Below are 24,983 nucleotides of genomic sequence, written 5' to 3'. Positions count from 1 at the left end.
TAGTCTCCGCCCCTGTCCTCCTCTACCACCCCACACATATATCCAAGATTCTGATGCAGTTGGTCTGGGATACGGTCCAGAATCTGTATATGGAAAATGGTCTCCAGGTAGTTTCATTAAGCAACCAGATTTCAGAACTACCTCTTACACTGTTCTGCTTTATAAAAACCCTCCATAACTACTGACTGCAAAATCAGGGGCTTCTTTCCTCTTATTCTAAAGGAGAGGATTGGGTCTTTTAACCTACCAATCCTGATGCATATATAGAATCTACAGCTTCAAATGCCTACGGGACCAGGTGTGTAACAAATGCATGAAGGAGGCAGATAGGGAGCAGTGGGGACTGCAGCAAATATGATTGATCTAAAATGGACAGATGTTTACCAGTTCTAGCCAAGTGTGAATGTGAGCCTGGCATCGCCAGAGCTTCTAAGTTTTCCAAAGAAGCCAGAAATCCAGATTTTATATAAACTGTCCTGTGAGGGCTAAACTAAACACACCTGTGGGTAGCACGTTGCCCAGAGACCATACAACCTCTGGTTCTGTGGGGTGGCGTGGACAAGGCAGTGGTATGCATTTACTGAGGCTGCCAAAACAAATGACCACAAACTAGGTGGCTAAAACTACAGAAATTCTTCCTCTCACAGTTATGAGCCAGACGTCCTCAATCAAGGTGTCGGCATTGTTGGTTCCTTCTGGAGGCTGAGGGAGAATGGTTTCATGCCTCTTTCCTTGCTTTTGGTGGCTGTTAGTGACCCTTGGCATCCCTTGGTTTGTGGTTACATCTCTCCAATCTGCCTCGGTCCTCACATGGCCTCCTACCCTGTGTGTCTCCCCCGTCTCAGTCTGTTTCCCCATCTATTCTAAGGCCTTGTCATAGGATTTAGAACTGCCCCAATCCAGAATGATCTCATCTCGAGATTCTTAACTACAACTGCAAAGACCCTTTTCTGAATAAGATCACATGTGTAGGTTCCAGGGGTTAAGACTTGGATATTTCTTTTTGGGAGCCACTGTTCAACCCACTACAGGCAGGCTTACATGAAAAAAATATCAAAATCCATTATTGCAATCAAATTTTACTTTTACCAACCTTTCTCTTATCTTCTAATTTACTATGATAGAAATGACTTACATCTGACAGAAAATTTGACTCAGGCCCAGATGCATGTTGTTACATTTTTCTTTCTTATATGCTTCCTAGCTTTAAGCTCTATTAGAATTATCCCATTGCTCTACTTCCAGACATTGTTTCTAAAATCAGGGATGTGAGGCAAACCATTATAAACAGACGTCCTCGACTGGAGAAAAAGTATACTCTTTTTATATTCATGGGAAGGACAAAATAATGATGACGAAAGAGCAGAGGGGGTAGGATACTGGGTAAAGAGAGAGAAAAAAGGAGTCTGTCCTCAGACATGAGAGAAAAAAGCAGGAAACATGGTTCAGGTGAAACAAGTCATTGAAAGAGTTCTTTCTGCCTCTCCCAAGGAAATTTTGTAGACACCCCAGTACTTAAATGCGTTTTCTAGTGCCATCTACCGGGAAGCATAGGAACCAGCTCAGACCTGAGCCAGAAAAACAAAACAGTTCGTCACACCTTCAGTCACTTTAAGGGAGCCATTTTTTATTGAGACTTGACCCTTTCCTGTCTGTTCTAACAAGGATCTAAGAAGACTCTTAGCAAACACCTGACCATCTTCTGTGCATTCCTCACAATTAACATGGGGGGAGGGGTGGTGGTTCCAGAACTCATCCAGGTGTTGCAATTTGTCAGTGAGTCCTGTAACAGCAGGAATTGTCTCTCTTTCCTCCATCTATCCTCAACACAAGCATGGTGTCTGGCACATAACACACTCTCAAAAAAATGCCTGTTGAATATTTTTAAAAAAACAAAGAATTCTGCTTTGTACTGACCATTACTTATTGACAAATTTGTAGAAATGAAATGGCAAGCCAAGCCACAAGAGGGAAAGTGGATTACCTGTGATTTACTCTGCTGAAGTATTTGGCCTTCACTGAGCAGTCCTTAGGATGCACACCAGGGCCCAGTTATGGCGAGAGTGTGTCCACTGTGCTCCACAGAGGAGATCACCCCATACCACAAGCTGACCTCCCCACCCTGCTGCCGTCCACTCAAAGGGCAGGTGGCTGGTGTGTGCACCAGCGCATAGGTGTGCGAAATAATTATGTATGTATGGGTGTCTGACCCCAGTTCCTGACATAGAGCTCCTAAAACTCCTGCAGAACATCTTTTGTTCTAAGTGGTCACTCTTGGTAGGCTCCTGGATGAAAGCTGGCCATCAGAAAGACCAAGCTGAGACAGGCTGAGACCTGGGACCCTTAACTGCAGTGCTTTCACCTGGACAAACGTCTCCTCAAGCAACAGACTACAAAGAAACTATAAGGGACTAAAAACAACTGCTTGCATGAGCAGTTGGGGCAAATTATTAACAAGATACAAAAAAGACCAAAACCCAGCTGCCACTTCTGAGGTGCCAGGAGCAAAAGCAGGGTACTGCACATGATGTCTGCACACAGCACCACCAAGGAGGTGGGGAGACCTCCTAAGCCACCCCTCCGGCCCCACCCACGGATCTGCCCCGACCTCGCCCCCTTTAAGGGAGCGACTTGCCCCAGCGCCCCGCCACAGGGAGCAAGCAAGGGCACCTGTTACCTGTTCTCTCTCCCTCATGCCGCAGCACTAGTCCCAGTAAAGCCTTGCCTGAATTCCTCATCTGGCCTCTCATCAATTTCTATTGATTAAAGAGTCCAAGAACCTGGGTCGCTCGCAAAACCATGATTAGGATCTAGGGGCTTTCATCCCTACCACCCACCCCCATTCTCTGGGGAAGGGAGAAGGGCTGGACATTGAGTTAATAATCAATCATGTCTACATGATAAAGCCTCCATAAAGCTCCCACAAGCACAGGGTTTTGAGAGCTTTCGGGTGGGTGAACACATGGAGGTACAAGGAGGGTGGCATGCCCAGAGAAGACATGGAAGCTCCACACCCCTTCCCACATACCTTGCCATGTACTTCTTCTATCTGGCTGTTCTGAGCTGTATCCTTTTATAATAAACTGGTAATCTAAGTAAACTGTTCTCCCGAGTTCTGTGAGCCACTCTGACAAATTATCAAACCTGAGAGGGTCATGGGAACCTCGGATTTACAGCCACTTGGTCAGAAGCACAGGCAACAACCTGGACTTGCAGTGGGGAGACTGGCGTCTGAAGCTGGGTTGGGGGGCAGTCTTGTGTGGTCTGCACTAACCCCAGAAAGAGAGTGTCAGATTTGAATTGAATTGTATGACCCCTAGTTGGTGCCAGAGAGAGTTGGAGAATTGCTCAGTGTGGAGGAAAAAGAACCCACACATCTGATATCAGAGTATTCTGTGAGTAAAGGCAAACACAGTGTGTTTTTCCTAGACAAAGTGGGAGGGCATATTCCAATTATCAAGCGACTGTTGCTGCTTGCATCTCAGAACTAAACTGATATTCACTGATGGGAATAACAGCTCCTTCCCCCCCCCCCCCATCTCATAATGAAACAGAGCAGGACCCTATGGTGTCCCACCCCACAAACCATGTCCTTCGCCTGCCTTTTGTCTGTGGAAAAACTTTAGCCAAAGAATAAGTTTAATCAGAGAAGTGAGAAAATGCAGAAACAAAGGAAAACAGTCAAAAGAGACCACATAATAATAGTTTAGTCATTAAGTAAAGTCAAGGACCTTTAGCTCCTTCTCAAGGGCTATAGATAATATTCTGAGCCATATCCTGTGAGCTGTCTTGCAGATACTGAAACCCCCATTAGGTGGAAGAAGTTAACTACATGATGACCATACTTTAGCCAAGACATAAGCTGCCACAATTCTGAGAATTGGCCTCAAGGAAATGGGAACAAACTGACCCTGGAACTGAAGATTAACTGTACCTAAAACAATCAAGACAACACTGGCCAGACTACCGATGACCAATTTCAAGATGACTGTCAGAGCTGACTGTGCTATTTCTACATATAGCTCCCTCCCTCCGTCTATAAAAGCCCTGCCCACTGATTGTCAGTGGGGGAGAGTCGGCCTTTGGACAGGTGTCCACCCTACCCCCATCCCCACCCCGCCACCCAGTTGCCGGAATCCAAAATAAAGCAAACTTTCCTTTCCACCAACCTTGCCTCTTTACTGGCTTTTGAGCAGTGAGCAGCCGGACCCCACTTTCAGTTACAATAACACAGCTACCATAGAACCTCTCCCTCATTGGGCCTCAACTTTGGCTGCACAACATTATCACCTAGAAAGCTTTTTAAAATTCTGATGCATAGGCTGAATCCCAGACCAATTAAATCAGAATCTCTGATTTAACTTAGGCCCAGGCCTAAGTTTTTTTGGTTTTTTGTTTGTTTTGTTTTGTTTGGCTGCAACGCACAGCTTTCAGGATCTTAGTTCCCTGACTGGGGATGGAACCTGGGCCACGGCAGTGAAAGCGCCGAGTCCTAACCACTGGACTGCCAGGAAATTTCCAGGCCTAAGTATTTTTTAAAATTTCCCAGGTAGTGCACTGTTGGTGGGAATGTGAATTGGTTCAGCCATTATGGAAAACAGTATGGAGGTTCCTCAAAAAAATTAAAATAGAACTACCATACAATTCAGCAATTCCACTTCTGGGTACTTATCTGAAGAAAATGAAAACACTAACTCAAAAATATATGCACCACCATGTCCACTGCAGCGTTATTTATAATAACTAAAATATGGAAACGACCTAAGTGTTCACAGATGAATGAATGGATAAAGAAGATGTGAGATACATACACACACACACACACACACAATTGAATATCATTCAGACATTAAAAAAAAAAAAAGAATGAAGTAGTGCCATTTGCAGCAACAAGGATGGAACTTGAGGGCATTATGCCAAGCTAAAAGTCAGGCAAAGAAAGATAAACACCATATAATCTCACTTATATGTGCAATCTAAAAAAAAGGAAAACCTAACTCGTAGATACAGAGGGCAGACTGGTGGATGCCAAAGGCAGAGGGACAGGGGAAGAGGGGGGGTTGGTGGCAGTGGTGGTAAAATGGGGGTCAAAGGATGTAAACTTCCAGTTAAAAAATAAGCAGGTCTTGGGACTTCACTTGTGGTATAGTGGTTAAAAATCCACCTGCCAATGAGGGGACATGGGATCGAGCCTGGTCCGGGAAGATCCCACATGCTGAGGAGCAACTAAGCCTGTGAGCCACAACTACTGAGCCTGCACTCTAGAGCCCGCGAGCCACGACTACTGAGCCTGCATGCCACAACTACTGAAGCCCACGCGCCTAGAGCCTGTGCTCCACAACAAGAGAAGTCACCACAATAAGAAGCCCGCCCACCACAACAAAGTGTAGCTCCTGCTCACAGCAACTAGAGAAAGCCTGCGCACAGCAACGAAGACCCAATGCAACCAAAAAAAAAGCAGGTCATGGGGATGTAATGTACAACATGGTGACCAGAGTTAATAATACTGTATTGCATATTTGAAAGTTGCCAAATGAGATTTTAAAAGTTCTTATCACACACATATTTCCCCTGTATATTAGCTTTCTATTGCTGCTGTCACAATTTACCACAAACTTAGTAGCTCAAAAAACACAAACATTATATATGTCTATAGTGCAGAAGTCAGAAATTTCACTGGGCTACAATTAAGTTATTGGCTGATGTGCATGCCTTACTGAGGCTCTATCGGAGAAACGGTTTTCTTACCTTTTCCAGCTTTTAGAGGCTGCCTGAGTTCCTTCCGTCTTCAAAGCCAGTCAAGTCTTTCTCACATCACATCACTCTGACATTGGCTGTTCTGCCTCTCTCCCACATTTAAAGACTCTCGTGATTATGTTGGGCCCACCTGGATACTCTAGGATAATCTCCATATCTTAGAGTCAGCTGGTTAGCAACCTCAACTCCTTCTGCTACCTTAATTCCCCTCTGCCATGTAATGTAACATATTCACAGGTTGCTGGGATTAGGATGTGGACATCTTTGGGGACCATTATTTTGCCTATCATATCAGATGACGCCAACATGCAGCTGAGAACTACTGGTCTACCTGTAAGAAGATGGACTCAAGCAGCAGCCCAGTTGGCGAGCTGAGCCATGAAGGCAGATTGGAGACACACAGTGAAAAACTGGTGTTAGGGGGAAGGGGGAGGAGCAATAACCAGTCTCACCAGTTCTACATTGTTGCAGAATGTGCCTTGGTGGTGGGGGGTGGGTCATGTGATATATTTTCATTCAGTTCTCTGACAGTCCTGGGAAGATAAATTGTACACTATCCCAAAGGTGGTGGGACAATCCCCACTCAAGAGTAGCCATTACGGAAAATGTTAAGTCATAACACAAGATGGAACTTTTCCAGACTTTTGAGATTGGTAGCTATCAGCTCGTTCCTTGTTTCATGCTCATTTGGAGCCTGGGTGTATGCCAGATTCTCAAGTGCTCTGAAGGCTGTGCCCTGTAGTGGAAGATGACTGGCCAACTGGTTGAATATGGCTTGAAGAGGTGTTCTGATTGGCTAACACTTTAATATTCACACACACACACACACACACATCCACTTGGGATTTCTGGCTTCTCTTAAAAAAATCTAGCACTCCTGCAGAACAACTCTCCGCTGGAAGAAGAGCTGCTGCCTTTCTACAGGGCATATATTCTCTGGTTTACGGCAGGCTTTAACCTAGCCTTTCTGTTTCACACCTGGCTCACTTCACACTTTTGTTACTTGCCTGGTCTGGAAGGAATATGACTTTACAAGCTCCCCTATCCTCCAGAGTTCATACGCCTGAAGTCAGGCAAAATTCTCATGAAGAGCCATTTGCCTGTCATCAATGCAAAAGTGAATAGCATACTGTGATCATTTCACAATATATACAATTGAATCACTGTGTTGTACACCTGAAACTAATATAATGTTGTGTCAATTACACCTCAGTTTTTTTTTTTTTTAATTTATTTACTTTATTTTATTTTTGGCTGCGTTAAGTCTTTGTTGCTGCATGCAGGCTTTCTCTAGTTGCGGTGAGCCGGGGCTACACTTCATTGCGGTGCGCGGGCTTCTCATTGTGGTGGCTTCTCTCGTTGCAGATCACAGGCTCTAGGTGCACAGGCTTCAGTAGTTGTGGCTCGTGGGTTCTAGGGCAGAGGCTCAGTAGTTGTGGCGCACGGGCTTAGTTGCTCTGCGGGCATGTGGGATCTTCCCAGACCAGGGCTTGAACCCACGTCCCCTGCATTGGCAGGCGGATTCTTAACCACTGCACCACCAGGGAAGCCCTACACCTCAGTTTTTAAAAATATGAAATAAAATGAAATCCCCCACCCCCCCCCAAAAAAAGAAAAAGTTAATAGTTCTCCAGTAGGAAAGATAGTATACAGGCCAATGGCATTGCCATGTACACACAAAACCCTTTCCTCACAAGTGAGCACACCGAGCAGTTAGACTAGGGTTTGAGTATAAAAGCCTGAATCGCCATGTGTCCTCGTAAACACAATGGTCTCCATCAGCACAAACCTCTTTGTAGGAAATTAAGCTGAAAGCTGCCCAACTGTAATTTCTGCCCATTGGTCTTTCTTCAGCCTTTGGAGGCACGTGTGACCAACCTCACTCTTCTTACATACCCACAGTCTTTCAAAAATTTTAAGACAATTATCATCACCCCTGAGTGCCTCTTCCTACATCCAAAGGCTTCTCTCCAGTGAACCTAATTCCTTCAACTACTCCTCGTAAGGGACACAGTTGAGACCTTGTCAGCATTCTGGTAATTCTCTAGCTTGGCTATGCCACCACGTATGCTGTTTCAAAGTCTGCACAGCACTAGATCCTCCAACTCAGACCCTGTGCCTCTATAACCTATCCTAACACTGCATTATAAGTTAACAAATTAGAAAACAATGGAGGATTCCCAAGCTGAGGTCCTTGGGGTGCAGGGCATGCTAAGAGATAACCTTCCCTCTACACAGTTCCAGGGAAGGCCCTCCCCTGAAGAAGACCTAGTGTTTCTAATGGATACCATCTAAAATCATTACTCTGCACACACAGCCTTCTCCTCAATGGGCTGCAACTTTTGGAAGGATGACAACCTAGTTTTGAAATATGCTTCACCTCAAGAGGTTAGAGTTCATTTTAAGGGTCTGTGGAGAGAGGCGATGGGGTGGTGGATTTTCCATGGTGCTCCTCATTAAGTCAGCCTTGGCTTACTACTATTAGGAGAGGTGAAATTCCAGCCAATTTCCGAACTGCTGGCATAACAGTTTCAGTAGGTAAGATTGATACTTCTGGCCAAGTGAGATTTGGGGTTAGATGCAGTTTTGGTTTAACTATCCTTTATCTCAGATCAAATGAGACAGTGTATTGAATTACTTAGAAAAGTTCCTGGAACATGTTAATTTTTATCACTAATTTGTGGTTTTGGGCAATTCTTAGACATCTTTACTTCCACTACAGCTCTTTACAGTGGGTCTGGCATGTAGCTGCCACTCAGTAAATGTGAGTAAACCAATACTGGAGACTTCAGCCTGCTAAGTCTCTGACACATGCAGTCATGGGGCCAGTTACATCCACTCCCTCCACTGGAACAGAACAGATGGCTTAGCCTACGAGGAAAGTTGTTAAGCAGAGGAGTGGGTTAGCAGATTCTTAAAACTTGGGACCATTGGGCTTCCCTGGTGGCACAGTGGTTGAGAATCCATCTGCCAAGGCAGGGGTCACGGGTTCGAGCCCTGGTCCAGGAAGATCTCACATGCCACGGAGCAACTGAGCCTGTGTGCCACAGCTACTGAGCCTACGCTCCAGAGCCCGCGAGCCACAACTACTGAGCCCATGTGCCACAACTACTGAAGCCCACACGCCTAGAGCCCGCGCTCTACAACGGGAGAAGCCACTGCAATGAGAAGCCCGCACACGGCAACGAAGAGTAGCCTCCGCTCGCCACAAGGAAGACCCAACACAGCCAAAAATAAAAAAAAAACAAAAACAAAAACAAAAAAACTTGGGACCGTGTCAGCAGCTGTTCCACCTGTAGGGAGACAGCATAGATGTTCTCTTAAATGATCCTACTCTATTTATAGTCTTTTGGCACAGAATGTTCTGCTATCTCACTTGAGATTGTTCCTTTAGGACCAAGAGAAGGAGAAAGCAAAGCAAACCAGCAATCACATTTGATTGTCTCCAGTCCTAAGAAGCTTGGGGCATGCTTGTTAAGGCATCACACCTGATGGGGGCTCCAGCAAGGACTCCTACTCAAGGACACAGTAAAGGAAGCAAAGGCAATCAACCCAAGCAGTACTGAAGAAGACACGATGGAAAGGACTTTTTTATTTTCCCAGATCTTCAGGCAACCTCACCAAGCTGGAGGTCGCATGCAGGTGAGTATGAAACTAAGAAAAATACAAGGCTTAAAAAGTATTGTGCATTATATTTCTTCAATCTCTGGTAGGCCAGGAGCCCAAGCTCAGTCTGGCAGGAAGCTGAGAGGACTGCCTGGTCCTGACAATCAAACAATCTTCACAGTTTTGAGCATGTCTGACAGGACGTACGTGTCATCCCAGCCCTTTCCAGGCTTCCTCAGGGTTTGCTCCAAGGCCTGGGCCATTTCCAGCAGCTCTGGCGTGGCAAGTTTCCGCTCAGGGTGCGGCTGACAGAACAGGATCTCGTTTACTTCACCCTCAATTCGCCGGACATATAGGAGGGGGAACACCACCTTGAGCCCAGCCAGCACTGAGTCCTTTAGCCCTAGGTCTCGGCACACGAGGTTGAGGATAAAGACACCTGTAGGGTGGGGAGGAAAGGGTCAGAATGACTGTGGTTCAGGGGACACGTTGGAGACAAGGTTCAGCTCTGAAGAATAGAGCCATTCCTGTCCCAGGGAGGCTGGTGGACCAAGGAACACACCTACAGCAGCAGTGACTTTGCAGAGAACACACAGCATACAAAGGCAGGAAGAGAAAAGCATGAGGGATGTGTGAACCATGAGAAAGCTTCAAGCTAACTTCTTGCTCTTTTGTGCTGCTAACAAATGTTACCATTCTCCATGCTCCAGTTTCACAAAGGATTGCTTTGAGAAAGAAGTAATTAATACCCCCAAGTAAGAATGCAGCAATTCCACAGAGAGATTATGTTCTTGACATATATATCACATGCCTTCACTTGTGACAATTCAGGGTTCTAAATCAACTGTTCACCACAGTACCTCAGCCAAATCAAAATACCTGGGAGGCAGTGAACATAAGCATTAAGAGCTCCAGCTTTCAAGTCACAAGGATCAGGGTTGGAGCCTTAGCTCTTATCTTGTGTCACCTTGGCAAGTCTCTATCTCAGTTTCCTCATCTGAAAACAGGCTGCTATGAAGATGAAATCACATACTGCCCAGTCCAGGGCATGTGGGAAGAATTCAAATGGTCACTAGCACCACCATGCTGGTGGGGATGTGAATTGCTGCGACTACTTTGTAACTGTGTGGCAGCATCTACAAAAACTGAACATATGCATAATCTGTGATCCAGCAATTATAGCCCTACATCTATGCCCAACAGACCTGCACACACATTTCACCAAAAGGCATCTACTAGAACGTTAATGGCAACACTTCTTATAAAAGCCCCAAACAGGAAACAACCCAAATGCCAAAAGCAGAATGGAGAAATAAATTGTGTATCACCCAGTGTCAACACAACACAATGGGTGAATTTCACAAACATCATGCTGAGTGAAAGAAACAGAGAACATTCCGTATGGGCAAAACTAAGCTGTGCTGATAGAAGTGAAGATAGTGGTTATCCTTGAGAGGACAAGTTACTGAAAGGAGGTAAGAGGTGGACTTCTGGGGCACTGGAAATGTTCGGTGTTTGGTGCTGGTAAATGAATATGTTCAATTTGGGGAAACCGATCAAGGCACAAGGTACTTATGATACGTGCATTTTTCATTAAAAAGAAAAATGTCCTTAAAGGGCCCATCCCTTCTCCCTCCCCAACCTTCTGTTCTTCATACCTTCAGGAGTCAAGATGCTTTTGACCTTCTGCAGGAAAGGTTGGGCCACAAACGCTGGGGGTGGACAACTCATTCCCAGGGTTGGGTCCTTACTGTCCACATCAAACATTATGACATCGTAGTGAGGTCGTGCTGGGAAAGAGAAGCAAACGAGTCTCTGTCTCTGCTGGATACAATAACGCCATTTACATTCCTCCACCACATCTCCTCCGTGACCTGTGGTGGGCACAGGTGGCTAAGTCACAAGGATGACACGGAGGGTGTGGTCTGCTTATGAGGGCACTAGCGTCACAGTCCAGAGGAGGCATGTCATCAGCGTCCTGCTGTGAGTACTCCACGTCTACGATGGGGCCTGCATCTCATCTTCTTCCTCCACATCTTAAAGCCCTTTCCACACACACACATTACTGGGGTCCACTCTAGCAGGATTACTGCTTGGTTAAGGGTCCATCTATACCAGTGATTTTCAATCCTGACAGAACATTAGAGTCAAATGGGAAAATTCTGAAGATTCAGAGAACCTGGGCTCCACTCCTAATCAACAGAGTTAAAACCCTGGGGTGGCGAGGAACAGATGGGAGGGGAGATGCGAAGCCTCTGGTGTACTTTTCTTAAGCTCCCCACGTGATTCAAAATATAGTCAGAGTTGAGAACCGTTGATCTAGACAAAACAGCTGAGCTGCCTCTGCTTTTAAGGGCTGACCCTGCAAATGGTAACTTTAACTTAACTCTGGAAACAGCATATGTTGCCTCCTAGGAGAAAATGTTCTCAAATTAAAGTTAGCATATCTTTTCTAGTTGCTTGAACAATTACTGGCTCAAGAAAGAATTGATTTCGCTCAATGGGTGAGAAAGAACTGACCATGAATCTGATCCACTCCTTACTATAATGTTAGTTTTTACAAGGGGTAGGCCTGCGATACTAATGATTTGTTTTGGGCAAACTTTGAGACAGTGCTAATGATTATTTAATAAATACATATTTACTTAGGACTACACATGTCCATCACTGTTCATAGCACAGACCTGATTTTGGTTTCTTCAAGAGCAGAACATGTTGGCTCATCAAAGTCCAAGGACAACCAAGGCCCACATTTGTGGCACTGAGCCCCCCAACAATCCGAAAGGTTGCTGTTAAGACGAAGGCCAGGGCTGTTCAAAACTGACTTGAGGTGATAACAACAGCAGCACATCATGGATTGAGTACCTACCACATGCCTGGCACTGTTTTCAGTGCTTCACATGTATCAGCCCTGGGCCCCCAGACTGGTCCCAGCCTCAGAGTGAACCTGTGAAACTCTGATAGAATTAAGTTCAGTTTGCAATTACATAAGACAGCATCTGTCCATCCCAGCACCAAAACACTTACCCCAGGCATCCTGTTTTGCCACACCCTTCCTGGAAGATACTCTAACCCAGCGAGAACCAGAGCATCTATTACAGAATGAGCAGACCGGGAAGGGTGTGTGGCCTGGGCTCCCCAGGTTCACGTAGGACTGAACCAACCTAACTGACTTCTCCCTGAGGGGCTCATGTTCTGCAAAGCATCAGTCATCAGAAGCCTATATATTAAGCTGCAGAAGGATCAGGGGAGCTATTGTAAAACATTAATATGCCTTTTGTCCAAGTCTGGGATACAAATTATTATAGCAAAATTGAGCCTTAATTCCAGTAGCAGCAGGGCTACTGGAATTCCCACTAACACCTGCATCATGGTTTAACCTCAGCACTATTGACATTTGGGCTAGATAATTCTTTATCATCAGTGGCTGTCCTGTGCATTGTAGGATGTTGAGCAGCCTCCTGGGTCTCTACCCACTAGATGCCAGAAACACCCGTACCTAATGGTTACAACAAAAAAGTGCCTGCGGACATTGTCCCTGAGGTTTAGAACCACTCATCTACATGAATGCTGTTTTGCTCTGTTTCTGGCTTCACCTCTAGCTGAAAGATTTACAAAACAACTTCCCAACACACACCCCCAACGTTTCTTCCCCTTTTCCTCACTCAGATACAGATTCTGGGTTTCTTGGGATGATGAGAAAGTGGCAAGGTTACAGGGTCAGAAGAGATTCAGAAGGGAAGCCCACTCGTTTGTTAGTGTCATTAGTGCAGGAAACGGTCTGTTTTGCTTGTTGCCACAGCCCAACCCCTAAGAGTACTGAGCATGTGGTGGACACTCTATATTTATTGAATAGCTGTCAACAAATGAATGAACAAACGAACTGGTGAAAGACTGGGATGATGCTGATGCTGCCCTCTCAGAGGTGAGTTCTAGAGGCTCCTGCAGGCCTGACGACCTGGGATCAATCCTCCCTCAACAACCCTCCAAATTCTCCAGTAGCAGTACCTTCTTCTTCTTCCAGGCTGCTAATATAGTCCAGGCCATCCGCGATGTGGACCTTCATACGGTCGCTCTGGGAGAAGCCAAACCACTGAGTGGCCACTTGCAACATGGAGGGGTCGATCTCCACAGCATCGATGCAGGACTTCGGGAAATGGTCGTGGACAAAAAGGGGGAGGCTGCCCCCACCCAGGCCTACCACCAACAATCCCAGTGGGGTCTCTGTAATAAAGAATAAAAGCATCGCTTTACCACCTGCTCACTGTAAAGCTTTGCACCACACTTGGGGAGGGCAAAAGAGGGAGTCAGATTGTTGGTGCTGCCCAGGGGACACAAGATTTAGTAGAGACCTGGCCTCCCTTGTCTCTTTCTAGAAACTCGGGAGTCAATTTAACATCTGAATACTCAACCCTGGCCTCACAATCCTTCCTTTACTAGATCCAGAAGAATGAACCAGTGTATTATTATCATGGCCCCTTAAAGATCCCAAAGCACTCAGCTGACATTATAGCAATAACCCCCACCATAAGCATTACTAAACCCCTCTAGGAAACGGGAGGGACAATGGCCAACATCTGGTTTACGATCACAGGGAGTGTAGATGTGATGCCCTCTGCTCAGCTTTCAACTCAAAGGCCACACTGCCTTCTCAGACACAGCCACCAAGCAAGGGCCATCCACCCAAGTTCCAGAAACCACAGGAAAACAAAGGCCCAAATCCTACACACAAGCACAGAAAAACCACAGCAACCACAGGGGATGAAGGGAAGGTAAGAAACAAGAAAGAATCACCAAAAGGAGACAGACCCTGAGGATTAAATGGAAGAACTGAGACTCTAGGGACATACATCAACACCAAGATAGATCAAATGTACAGCGTGTTCCAATAAGACATACTTAGGGACTTTGGGTGAAGACAGTTACAAGAGTAGACAGACTTTGTTATAAAGCAGAAACTAACACACCATTGTAAAGCAATTATACTTCAATAAAGATGTTTAAAAAAAAAAAAAAAGAGTAGACAGAATCATGGACATTTTTTGCTACTGTGGTCAGATCCAAACCTATTATTAGTGATAAGGCTATGACTGTACTATCTATACTATGGTTTTTCTTTTTAAAGTAGAAATTCAACATAGAATTGCATCTAGTACTCAAATAATGCATCACTGAAAAGCCAGAAATTCTCCTAAAGTGCACAGGTATATTTCTCCAGAGATGTGATTTTTAAATATTCCATCTGGTTACATGGGTAAATGCATGTGCAAAAATTCATCAAGCTGAACAACTTAAGATCTGTACACTTTACAGATCTCACTGAATGTATTTTACACACTAACTTTTTAAACTGAAGTATAGTTTATTTTACACTGATTTTTAAAATAAAGGAAGAGGAAAAAAATTTAGGTATCAGCACATGTAGCTGTTTCAAACAATTTGAGTTTGAAGGAAAAGTTATTTGGATGTTCATGAATGTAGAAGATGGTTGGGAATAAGACAGACATGACTATATGTGCATCTGTTGGTCTATAATCATGGTTCTTAAACTGCAAGGCAGCTGACACTGATTACCTCCGTGATCTTACATGTTCCCTCCTGTGGAAGGCAGTGGCGACCCCCTCACCTAGGAGCAGCTCCGGGTTTCTCAGCAGGGCAAGGCCGGCAATCATGGCTTTGTGGTGTTCACAGCACAGGTAACTCTTATCAATGGCCTGCCCCGGGGCTGCAGGGGGGTCCTCTGGAGTATCAGCAGGCCGCTGCTTCTTCCTGTCTTTTTTCCGTTTCTTCTGGGCTAGATCACAGACAGAGATGAATAAAGTCACATGCGTGGTACACTACTCCTTGGAAAGTAAGGCACACCAGCAGCAGTGTGCTGCAACTGGTTTGATGAGACTTGAGAACCCAATTGTGAAATATGCAGACATTTTGTGAACTGGTTGACATGTTGGTGGCTTGAAATCTGGCCATGGTGGCCATTTTTATGCCACAGAAATTGGCAACAGTGCATATCATGGCTTTTTTCCCCAAAGAGATGGTTGTTAAACATTTAACATACACCAGAGAGTCAGAAAAGGGAAGTGGCAAAGAAACACCCCAAAACTCAGAACACTGGGAAAACTCAAGTGAGGAGTACTAGTACCTCTCCTCTGGGAAATATAAAGCCACTAACAGGTGAGAAGTTTATTCATCAGTTCTTTTAGGGGAAAAAGGACTCAGTTTCCAACTACCTCCTCTATGCCAATTACTATACTAGGACTTTTACTCTTGTAGCTTTGAAACAATCCTATATCAATGCTCTTATTCCAATTCTTGGCAGATGGAAAAACTGAAGATCTGAAGAGTTATTAATTAGGCCCAAATCAGTAGGCAATGCAGCCAGGATTTGAACCTGGGACTACCTGTCTGCAGCAGCTATCATCTTTCTACTACATCACACAGACAGTAATTCATACCACCCCACTGGACAAGGACATCACAAATGTTCACAGAAGGGGGGAAATCATACAAAAGGCCCCTCTACTCTCCCTCTACCTACTCCCTCAACTGCTCCAGGATAGAGTGAACAGATGGCTCTGGGGTTTTCCTAGGGACCAGCTGTACCGTTGGGCACTGAAGTGTAAGTGGCAGTGTGCTTTTCAGAGATGTTAAGTTGCTTTTTAACACATTCTCCTCTTTGCTCACCAATACTTCCATGAGGGAAATCATTCCCATAAGAATTAAGTGATAGGGGCTTCCCTGGTGGCGCAGTGGTTGAGAATCTGCCTGCCAATGCAGGGGATACAGGTTCGAGCCCTGGTCTGGGAAGATCCCACATGCCGCGGGGCAACTAGGCCCGTGAGCCACAGTTACTGAGCCTGCGCGTCTGGAGCCTGTGCTCTGCAACAAGAGAGGCCGTGGTAATGAGAGGCCCGCGCACCGCGATGAAGAGTGGCCCCCACTTGCCGCAACTAGAGAAAGCCCTCGCACAGAAACGAAGACCCAACACAGCCATAAAAAAATAAAAAATAAAATAAATTAAAAAAAAAAAAAAGTTAAAAAAAAAAAAAAAAGGAATTAAGTGATACTAAGAAGTCTTGACAACAGTGGGGAAAAAACCCAAAACCCAAATCGGAGGGCAAAACGTTCTTTGAAGCACTTTTACTGAGCTTTCAGTGAGATGAAACTGAACCAACCTGCAGCCCAAGTGACCCAATGACAGCACAGGAACCCAACAAATATGGGTGCACATGACCAGGGGACACCCCTCAAGAGGAGACCATCCTGCTGAGAATAACCTGATCCTGAGCTGTGGGCAAACCCATGACCTCATGAGGTTCTGAATTCTCTCTTTTTGCCCTCCTTCCAGATGGCCTTGCCAACAGGACAGCATCATCAGGCAAAGGGAACGACCGGCAATCAGGAGAGCCAATTTCAGATTCCAAGCCTGACTCTCTGTGCCTCTAAAGGGAAGTTATACTGGAGAAGGGGTGGGGAAGAACATTTTTCTACTCTATACGTGTGATCTGTGATTGATTACAATGAGTAAGTATTACTTTTATAATACAAACATATAATGCCCCGAGAAAATAAACAAACGATTGCTCTCCCCATTAGTGGGTGTTTCTGAGCAGCACGTGGGAGACGACTTAAAAGAGAACATGGTGGGGGGCTTCCCTGGTGGTGCAGTGGTTAAGAATCCGCCTGCCAATGCAGGGGACACGGGTTTGATCCCTGGTCCGGGAAGATCCCACATGCTGCAGAGCAACTAAGCCCGTGTGCCACAACTACTGAGCCTGCGCTCTAGAGCCCGCGAGCCACAACTATTGAAGCCCACGCACCTAGAGCCCGTGCTCTGCAACGAGAGGCCACCGCAATGAGAAGCCCAGGCACCACAACAAAGAGTAGTCCCCGCTCGCCACAGCTAGAGAAAGCCCATGCACAGCAACGAAGACCCGACGCAGCCAAATATTAATTAATTAATTAATTAATTTTTTTAAAAAGAGAGAACATGGTAGAGATCTACCCTGTCAAAGCCTGTAGCCATGGGCCACTTGTGGCCATTTAAACTTAAATGTCAGTTCATCAGAATTAAGAACTTACATCAGAAAAAAGATTAAAGATTCAGTTCCTTAGTCACACCGGCCATGTTCCTAGTGCTCGGTAGCCACATATGGTTCATGGCTGCCACCCTGGGCAGCTAACTGGGTATTAAACATTTCCTTCACTGCAGAAAGTTCTACCAGACTAGGTGACCTCCAGGGCACCCACCAACTGTACAACCCTCTAAAACAGGTGCTAGGAGGTGGCCCCATGGACGAGGGCAGGCCTACTGAATTAATATTACTGAATTAATATACAGACGTATATGGAGCAACTTGTAAAACACGTGGTCTTTGAACTGCAGGCATTAAAGTGATTATCACATTTGTCTGATAAACCACCACCCCTGCTCCTTATCACTGCAGAGTCAGGCTTTGCTCAAGAACAGAACATTGACCTCCCTTCTGTTCATCGCCACTCACACCCTAAGAGCCCAGATGATAAGAGGACAACCCACAGAGCCGTGTTCCTCTGGTCACAGGTATCCGGGTCTGTCCTACAGCTCCGCCAAGCTCCCAGGTCTTTCTGACCACCCCAAATTGTCCATACCACGTCCACGTGGGCCCCACCACTGTGCCCACGACGCCTCACCTCTGTGAGACACATCCTTCAGCAGCCTGGCTTCTGACTGCACCACGTTCCTGTTGCTGAGGAAGATCAGCCGCCGAAAGTAGCGCTTGTCATCCCCCTGCACATCCTCGATGACGTAGTCGCCACTCAAAGGGCTGCAGTCTTGGTGCTGAACAGTCCGGACCCCGATGTCCCCACCCACAGACAGGAAGGGTACCTGAAGGAACAGCAGAGATGTGGTGAAAACACCAGCTCAACTGAGAAATACGAGAAATTATAATCCCTTCCCTTTGTGTGTATGTGAAGAATCCCCGCACCACGGTTCTGAGCAGCAACAACTCCGAAGATTTGCCATTTTGTTAAAGTACTCTTCTGGGGCACTTGACTAGATCTCAAAAGGTTTAACTGACCTTTCTCTTTCTGAAAACCAACTGAACAACTAAAGATTCCCCAAACCATTCGTGAAATGCAGTTGGTTCTCCACAAGAAAAATATGAGTTTCTCAACAGTAATCCTTAAAAGGACTTTCAATAGTCCAAGACAATGAAAGCTAAAAGGAAGCCTCACAAAGGGACTAGAGTCATGAGAGAAGGAATCTGAATAGGGATAAAGATATCAAAATCCATGGGGAAAGCAACCACTCCAAATTTGGCGAAGTGTCTCTCTTCCCCCAGTTATTCTCAACTTTTTTCTGCATTCTTCTAAACAGAAGAAAAAATTAGGAGGAAAAAATACATTTTTCCCCTAAACTTTTCCATTCCCTTCCCAATCTTCACATTTATTTCTTTTTAAAGACTTAGAAGAGTATTTAATAATCATGAGGGACTCCTGACTTTGCGGAGATGTAGGCACTGTTGAGAGAAATTCACAAATGAACCTCCCCACAGGATCTGGGTCTCTCTGAGGGGACACCAACCCCAAAGTCTTCCAGAAAGCATCAAATACATATTCATCTGTAAGCACAAGTCAGCCTAGTGGGCAGAGCCACAGGCTGGGAACCCAGGAGCCTGGGTTCTTCTTTTCAGTTCTGTTACTACAGCATCAAGCTTCCAGGTACCTTGTCTTTCCCATCTATCAAGAAGGATAAACTCCCTTCTATAAAGTCCTTGCAATAAAGTCACCTATCAATTACCCTCTCTTGTGACCAGGATAGTACAAGAAAGATAGCGTCAAATGATAATACCATATCACCATTTTGGCAAAAACCTTCAGTTTCCTTCCCAGTGGAACATCAGACCAGGAATGTTAATATCCTGAAAATTAAGCTGAGCTCTTTTGGCCCTTTCCCATTCTACCTCACATAATGATGGTTCTAAAAAGCAAAATGGCCAAGGAAATCCTGCGCAAAGTGAGTTAGGAGAAATACAGCCTGAGTAAGCTGCAGTGTGAAGAGCTGCAGCTTGCAAGGTGGAGAGCACTTCCTTCATGCCATCCGAGTGGCCCCACAGGCACAGATGCTACTGGGGGTCTCAATAAGGGCAACCGCTCACCTTCCACTCACTGCCTGGAACATAACTTCTGCTCACTTAGCTCTTAGCTGCTGACATGCCCTCCAGGAACAGACTAGGGTCACAGACCCTAGTCCTAGCTTCTGCCAAGATACCTCTGCCTTCCTGGCTACTAATATGACTTCCCCAGAGACCCTGAAGGCTGCTACCAAAGCTTTGTTACCTGCTGCTGGGCGGGCATCCCGGCCGGGGCCAGCTCCATGACTCTGGCCGACAGCTCGGCCTGGATGCTGTCCATGCCTTCGTACTGCTGACCTCGGTGAAGGGCCACTGTGATCAGCCTCCTGAAGCCCGCACTGGCTGCCAGCTGCTTCCGGCCCTCCTCCATGCCAAAGAGCCACTCGGTCTCCCGACCCTGGGGGACTGGAAAGAGGCATTTGTTGACAGGGAGTCCTGGGAAAAGTTCAAGCCCACAACCAATATGCCCCACGTGGCAGAGAGCCAGCCCCTACCCCAAGCCCAGCAACCCTTCCAACTGTGACCTACTGAGGGGCTATCAATCCCCAGTCAACAATGTCCACAGCAAAGCTGCCATCAGACCCATGGCAGGACCCAGCGTGGAAAAGAAGTGTGAGCGTGTATGTAAGGGGAGGGAGGCAAGTACCTAGTGCAAGAAAAATAGCAATAATGCTAACACTTCTTACATGCCAGGCATTATTCCAAGCAGTTTACAAACAGAAACTAATCAAATCCTCACAATAGCCCAAGATGCAGGGAGTATTATTATTATTCCCATTTTATAAATGAGGAAATTAAGACACAGAAGTTACATTATTTGCCCAAGTTCACACAGCTCGTAACTGGCGAAGCTAGGGCTCAACCCCAGGCAGTCCAGCCCCAGACTCCATGCTCGTATCCGCTGTGCTATTAGTTCTCACAGGTGCACAGTTAGGATAAGGAAATACTTGGAAAAATGGATTCGATGTCAGGAAACAAATTACCAGCATGATGTATCACCACCTCACGTTTGTCTAGAATATTCTACTTTTGAGAGCATTTCCTCATACTATCTCTTTTGATCATTACTAAGGTGAATCTGGTATCATTTACCCCTTTCAATAATAACACTAACATTTGTAAAACTTATCATGTGCCAGGCACCATTCAAAGAGCTTTTACACTCCTCACAATTACACAGTTAAGATCTCACTTTATAGATGAAGAAACTGAGGCACAGAAAGAACACTAACTTGTCCAATACCACCAGGAAGTGACTGAGCCAGGACTGGAAACTAAATAGTCTGGTTCCAGAGCTCACTTTTTTAGCTACTACTCTGTACTGTCTCTGAATTCAGCAGAGACGCACAGAAACTTCCCCAGGTCACACAGCTTACAGGCTACAAGGCTGGGACTCCCGTTGCTTCCACTACTCCTTGTTACAAAGTGACTAACATCTCTACAAATGCGTGACCTGCCTAAATGCATCTATATTACTTCAAACCTTTGCAATGGAAGATGAGAAGAAATAAACCTCAAATCCAAGCAGGCAGCTCCCCCTTCCTCATGCCCTGGCCAGTCTAACCTCTTCAAGCACCGCCCCCTGCAAGATAAAACCAGCCAAGGCATACCCATCCACCAAAGCCCCAGCCCCAGCCCCTGTAAGCCAGCCCCCTCCAGGGAAGAGAGGGAGCAATCCCAACTCACTGATGAAAATGGCAAAATGACTGTCCCGCGATGGTTTCACAGTGGGGCTGTCCACCACGTGGAGGGTGTAGCGTGGCTCCCCCGTGTCCCCACTGCACAAGTCCAGAGACACATTCCCCAGCCCGGCCTTGCGGTACAGCTGGCTGCACAGCCAGACATACTGCTGCCGCTCCCGCACCGCCTCAGCCAGCCGCTCGGCACTCTCCAGCCGCACAGGCTTGCCCTGCTCCTGAGCACACAGCTCAAAGATCTGAAGGGCAGAGCCAGGGACCGGCCTGAACTTGGTCATGATGAAGGCAAAGACAGGCAAGGAGAACCGAGGCTCTGCTTCCAACAGCTGGTCTTGGCTGTTGGCCACCTGGTGCACCCTCACCATCCACCCCTCCCGAGAGAAGTGACCCACTGCTTTCTTCAGGACGTGAGCCTGAGCCAGGGAGATGCAGAGGTAGCGACCGCCCACCTGCAGGACACGGCCAACCTCAGCCAGCATCCTGTCCACCTGCTGCAGGGTCTTCTCCTCCTCATCTGTCAGGACGGCGTCCAGGGTGCCCTTGTCCAACACCACCTGGAATGAGGCATCGGGAAACTCCATCTGTGTCATGTCCATCTTCAAGAAGCTCATCTGGGGCCGTCGGCTGGCATTGCGTTCCTTCATTTGCTTGATGACGACCTCACTGATGTCAATGTTCACTATATCCTGATAGCCCACATCATACAGCTGCTCGCTTAGCTCTGAGTTACCACACCCAATCACCAGCACCTAGGGGGAAAGAAAACAAGATGGAGGTGATCAAGGCAAAGGAATGAGCTTCAGACACTTCAAGGAATCAAGTCTCACCCTGGCTGCTGTATGTCTTCAGAGGGCAAAGATGCTATGCCATGAGAAAGCACCACTACAAAGTTGATTCTAGGCTCCATCTTGAAACACCACTGGTTAGAAGAACTCAGTAGTAACAAACCACATTCCGCTATAACAATGCAAGTTATGCAGAAACAAACTAACCGGCGTTGTTCTTTTCTCTGAATCAAGCGTTTATTAATCAATTGCAGGAACAAACTAATCATGGTTGTTCTTTTCTCTGAATCAAGAATTTATTATTCAAGAATTGATAGGAAGTCACAGAATCCAAATACAGTAGTTATAACTGAAATCTCCTATTTGTTTTACTGTTGAAAACCTAGGTCTGGCATAATCCTATTCCACTCATGCCTTTGGCTCCAACTCATGATATTGTGCTATTTTCTGAAGCCAAACTTAAAACACAGGTTGTTGCCTCCCTCTCTGTGGAGGAATCTCCCATTGATCCTTCAAAATTCTGCCCTGATGTCACCATCTCTGGAAAAGCATTGTACAATGACAAGTGCATAAGCTTTGGAGCTAGGTGGATCTAAGTTTAAATCCCCACACGACCACTTACTACATGTATGATCTTGGGCAAGAAACTGGCTCTCAGAGCCTCAGTTTCCTCATCTGTAGAGTTCGTGTATTACCACTCACCTCAAGGTTTATCTCGAGAACTCAGTGACTGAGCAAACACACACACACACACAGCACCCAGCATAAGGTTTGGCTCTGAAAGCTTCCTCCTCCAATCTTCGTTTTCTACCCTTCTTCCTTCCCTACTTCCACCTCTATCAAACCTCCTATTACTGTACTTGGCACTTTTCACTTCTGGAATGTGCCCAGGATTTATATCTTAATGCTTGTGTGGCTTAAGGGCTGAACACAGTGCCTGAAAGTCAGTGGGCCCACAACAACTATTTGTTAACAGATTCATTTATCAGTAAAGCCACGGGTGCTGCCAGCTCCACGGGGATGCACAGTGACAGAAAAGCACACTTCCCTCACTAGGAGGAGATGTCTAGCTTGCACTACTAAAGAAGTCATTCTTCCAGTGAGGTTATTAATTCAAGAATGATCTGGGGGTGGAAGCTCTGTTATCTGAAAACCTTTAAAAGGATACTTTGTAATTACGTTTTAGCTAGAATGTTGTATGGAATCCTGAAAACATGGGCCCGTTTAGGGCCCCCACGCCTGTCACCGTCTACCAAGTGCAGGATTTCTGTTATCAGTTCCTACCTTCCAGGGCACACACAGGGCTGCCCGGCCGCGCTTACCTTTTCCCTGGGCTTGATATACTTGTGCAGCAACCCGCACAGTTCCAGGTAGGTTCCATACCACTCGAAAGCTATCTTTCCCCGCTGCTGGAAGAACTTCTCCCAATAGTCAATGGAGCCAAACTCCTTAGGGCTTTTAGGTAAGAGATCCATATTCCCACTGCTCGAGCTGCGTCTTCAAGACTCTCCTACTCCCTGTGCGGTACCATCCGAGGGGTTTCCCCACGCGCTGGTTCTGGGACACCGCAGCGGGAATTCTTACAACGGACAAACAGCCACATTGACTTGTCCCCCACTCAAAACCCAAAGGGATGACCTTTACACGCCCGCCGCACACGCAAGGCACTGAACCTAATAAACGCTCACCCCCTGTTCCACCCCAAAGCCCCAGACCCATGTGGGGAGGCCCTCACACTTCTTCAGAGCTCGGTTTCAGAATCGGCAATCATATCCGGGTGCGAGGCTTCGCGATTGGTTGGCTGCCCAGCCCATCGCAGCAGTTCATTGGTCAGTGATTTTCGTCCTGGCACGTCATTGGCTGCAACGCGCTCGCCTCACGCCGGCGGCTTCTTCGCAGGCGCCGCGCTTTAATTTACGTGAGCCGGAGCGGCGCGGGGCGGGGCCACGGGCCGGAGGCAGGGCGGGAGCCGGGGTGTCCCGGTCCCAGGCTTGCGTCGGAGCACCGAGCGGGGGCAGCCTTCTCAGCTCTGGGCTTTCCAGCCTTGGAAGAGAGCTCCCGGGTCCCAGGCTGTTTGTTCCTTTCGTCTCTGAGCTCCCATTCTGATCACGAGACACGTAAGGGCTGAGCGCTGACGGCGGTGGGCACACTGGAGGAGGGGGGCCTCGGAAAAGAAAAACTTGTAGATTAGAAGGAAGTGAGGCAAGGGATGAGTAGAGCCAGTGCATAGCAGAAGAAAACTGCCCAACCCAGCTGTATCTTCTGCATCTCCCGCCCCACCCCTGCGTTACTTTAACCACTTTACTTGTACAATTCAGGTTTAATTTGGAGGAAAGTAGCACTTGGCTGTGCTCAGCTTGCAGGATCTTAGTTTCCCAAACAGGGATTGAAGCTGGTGCCCCAGCAGTGAGAGCGCCTAGTCCTAACCAGTGGACTGCCAGAGAATTCCCAGGGTTTCACTATTAATAATGTAACAACATGGAAATTCAGGGGAAAAGAATAACAATCAGTTATTCAGAAGTGCGTCCTCTCCCTCTTTCTCCTTCCCTCAAAGCACAGTGCACAAAACTTAAGGCTCATTTTGGTAATTGGCCTCCTCAGGTTGTCATTCGGATGTCATCTAAAAGTAGTTACTTGGGACTTCCCTGGTGGCGCAGTGGTTAAGAATCCGTCTGCCAATGCAGGGGAGACAGGTTCGAGCCCTGGTCCCGGAAGATCCCACATGCCGAGGAGCAGCTAAACCTGTGCGCCACGACTACTGAGCCTGCATGCTGCAACTACTAAAGCCGGAGGGCCTAGAGCCTGTGCTCTGCAGCAAGAGAAAAGCCAGTGCAATGAGAAGCCGGTGCACCGCAGCGAAGAGTAGCCCCGGCTCACCGCAACTAGAGAAAGCCCGCGTGCAGCAACGAAGACCCAATGCAGCCAAAAATAAATAAATAAATAAAATAAAAAACCATTAAAAGTAGTTACTACAGCTTATTTTATGTATTTAATGAACGTACTATGTTTTTAGATGCTCA

General features: G+C 46.6%; 1 protein-coding gene and 1 long non-coding RNA gene across 2 annotated transcripts; one reads left to right on the top strand and one right to left on the bottom strand.

Moving 5' to 3' along the window:
- Window positions 1-9,320: 9,320 nt before the first annotated feature.
- METTL13 (methyltransferase 13, eEF1A N-terminus and K55) lies at window positions 9,321-23,714 on the bottom strand. Its single transcript, XM_059903522.1, has 8 exons — window positions 23,286-23,714; window positions 21,168-21,927; window positions 19,687-19,886; window positions 18,037-18,232; window positions 14,990-15,157; window positions 13,372-13,587; window positions 11,022-11,153; window positions 9,321-9,802 (listed from the first exon to the last, which is right to left on the bottom strand). Exons 1-8 carry the CDS (start codon window positions 23,436-23,438, stop codon window positions 9,528-9,530), a joined length of 2,100 nt encoding a protein of 699 aa, XP_059759505.1. The 5' UTR covers window positions 23,439-23,714; the 3' UTR covers window positions 9,321-9,527.
- Window positions 23,715-23,900: 186 nt separating this feature from the next.
- On the top strand, window positions 23,901-24,928 carry LOC132373359 (uncharacterized). Its single transcript, XR_009505412.1, has 2 exons — window positions 23,901-24,080; window positions 24,565-24,928. It is a non-coding gene; the product is annotated as an uncharacterized LOC132373359 (long non-coding RNA).
- The last annotated feature ends 55 nt before the right edge of the window (window positions 24,929-24,983 follow it).

This window comes from Balaenoptera ricei, chromosome 1, assembly GCF_028023285.1.
Source record: "Balaenoptera ricei isolate mBalRic1 chromosome 1, mBalRic1.hap2, whole genome shotgun sequence".
NCBI lineage: Eukaryota > Metazoa > Chordata > Mammalia > Artiodactyla > Balaenopteridae > Balaenoptera > Balaenoptera ricei.
The sequence above is the reverse complement of the archived record's forward strand: the minus strand, read 5'-3'. Positions and strand labels throughout refer to the sequence as shown.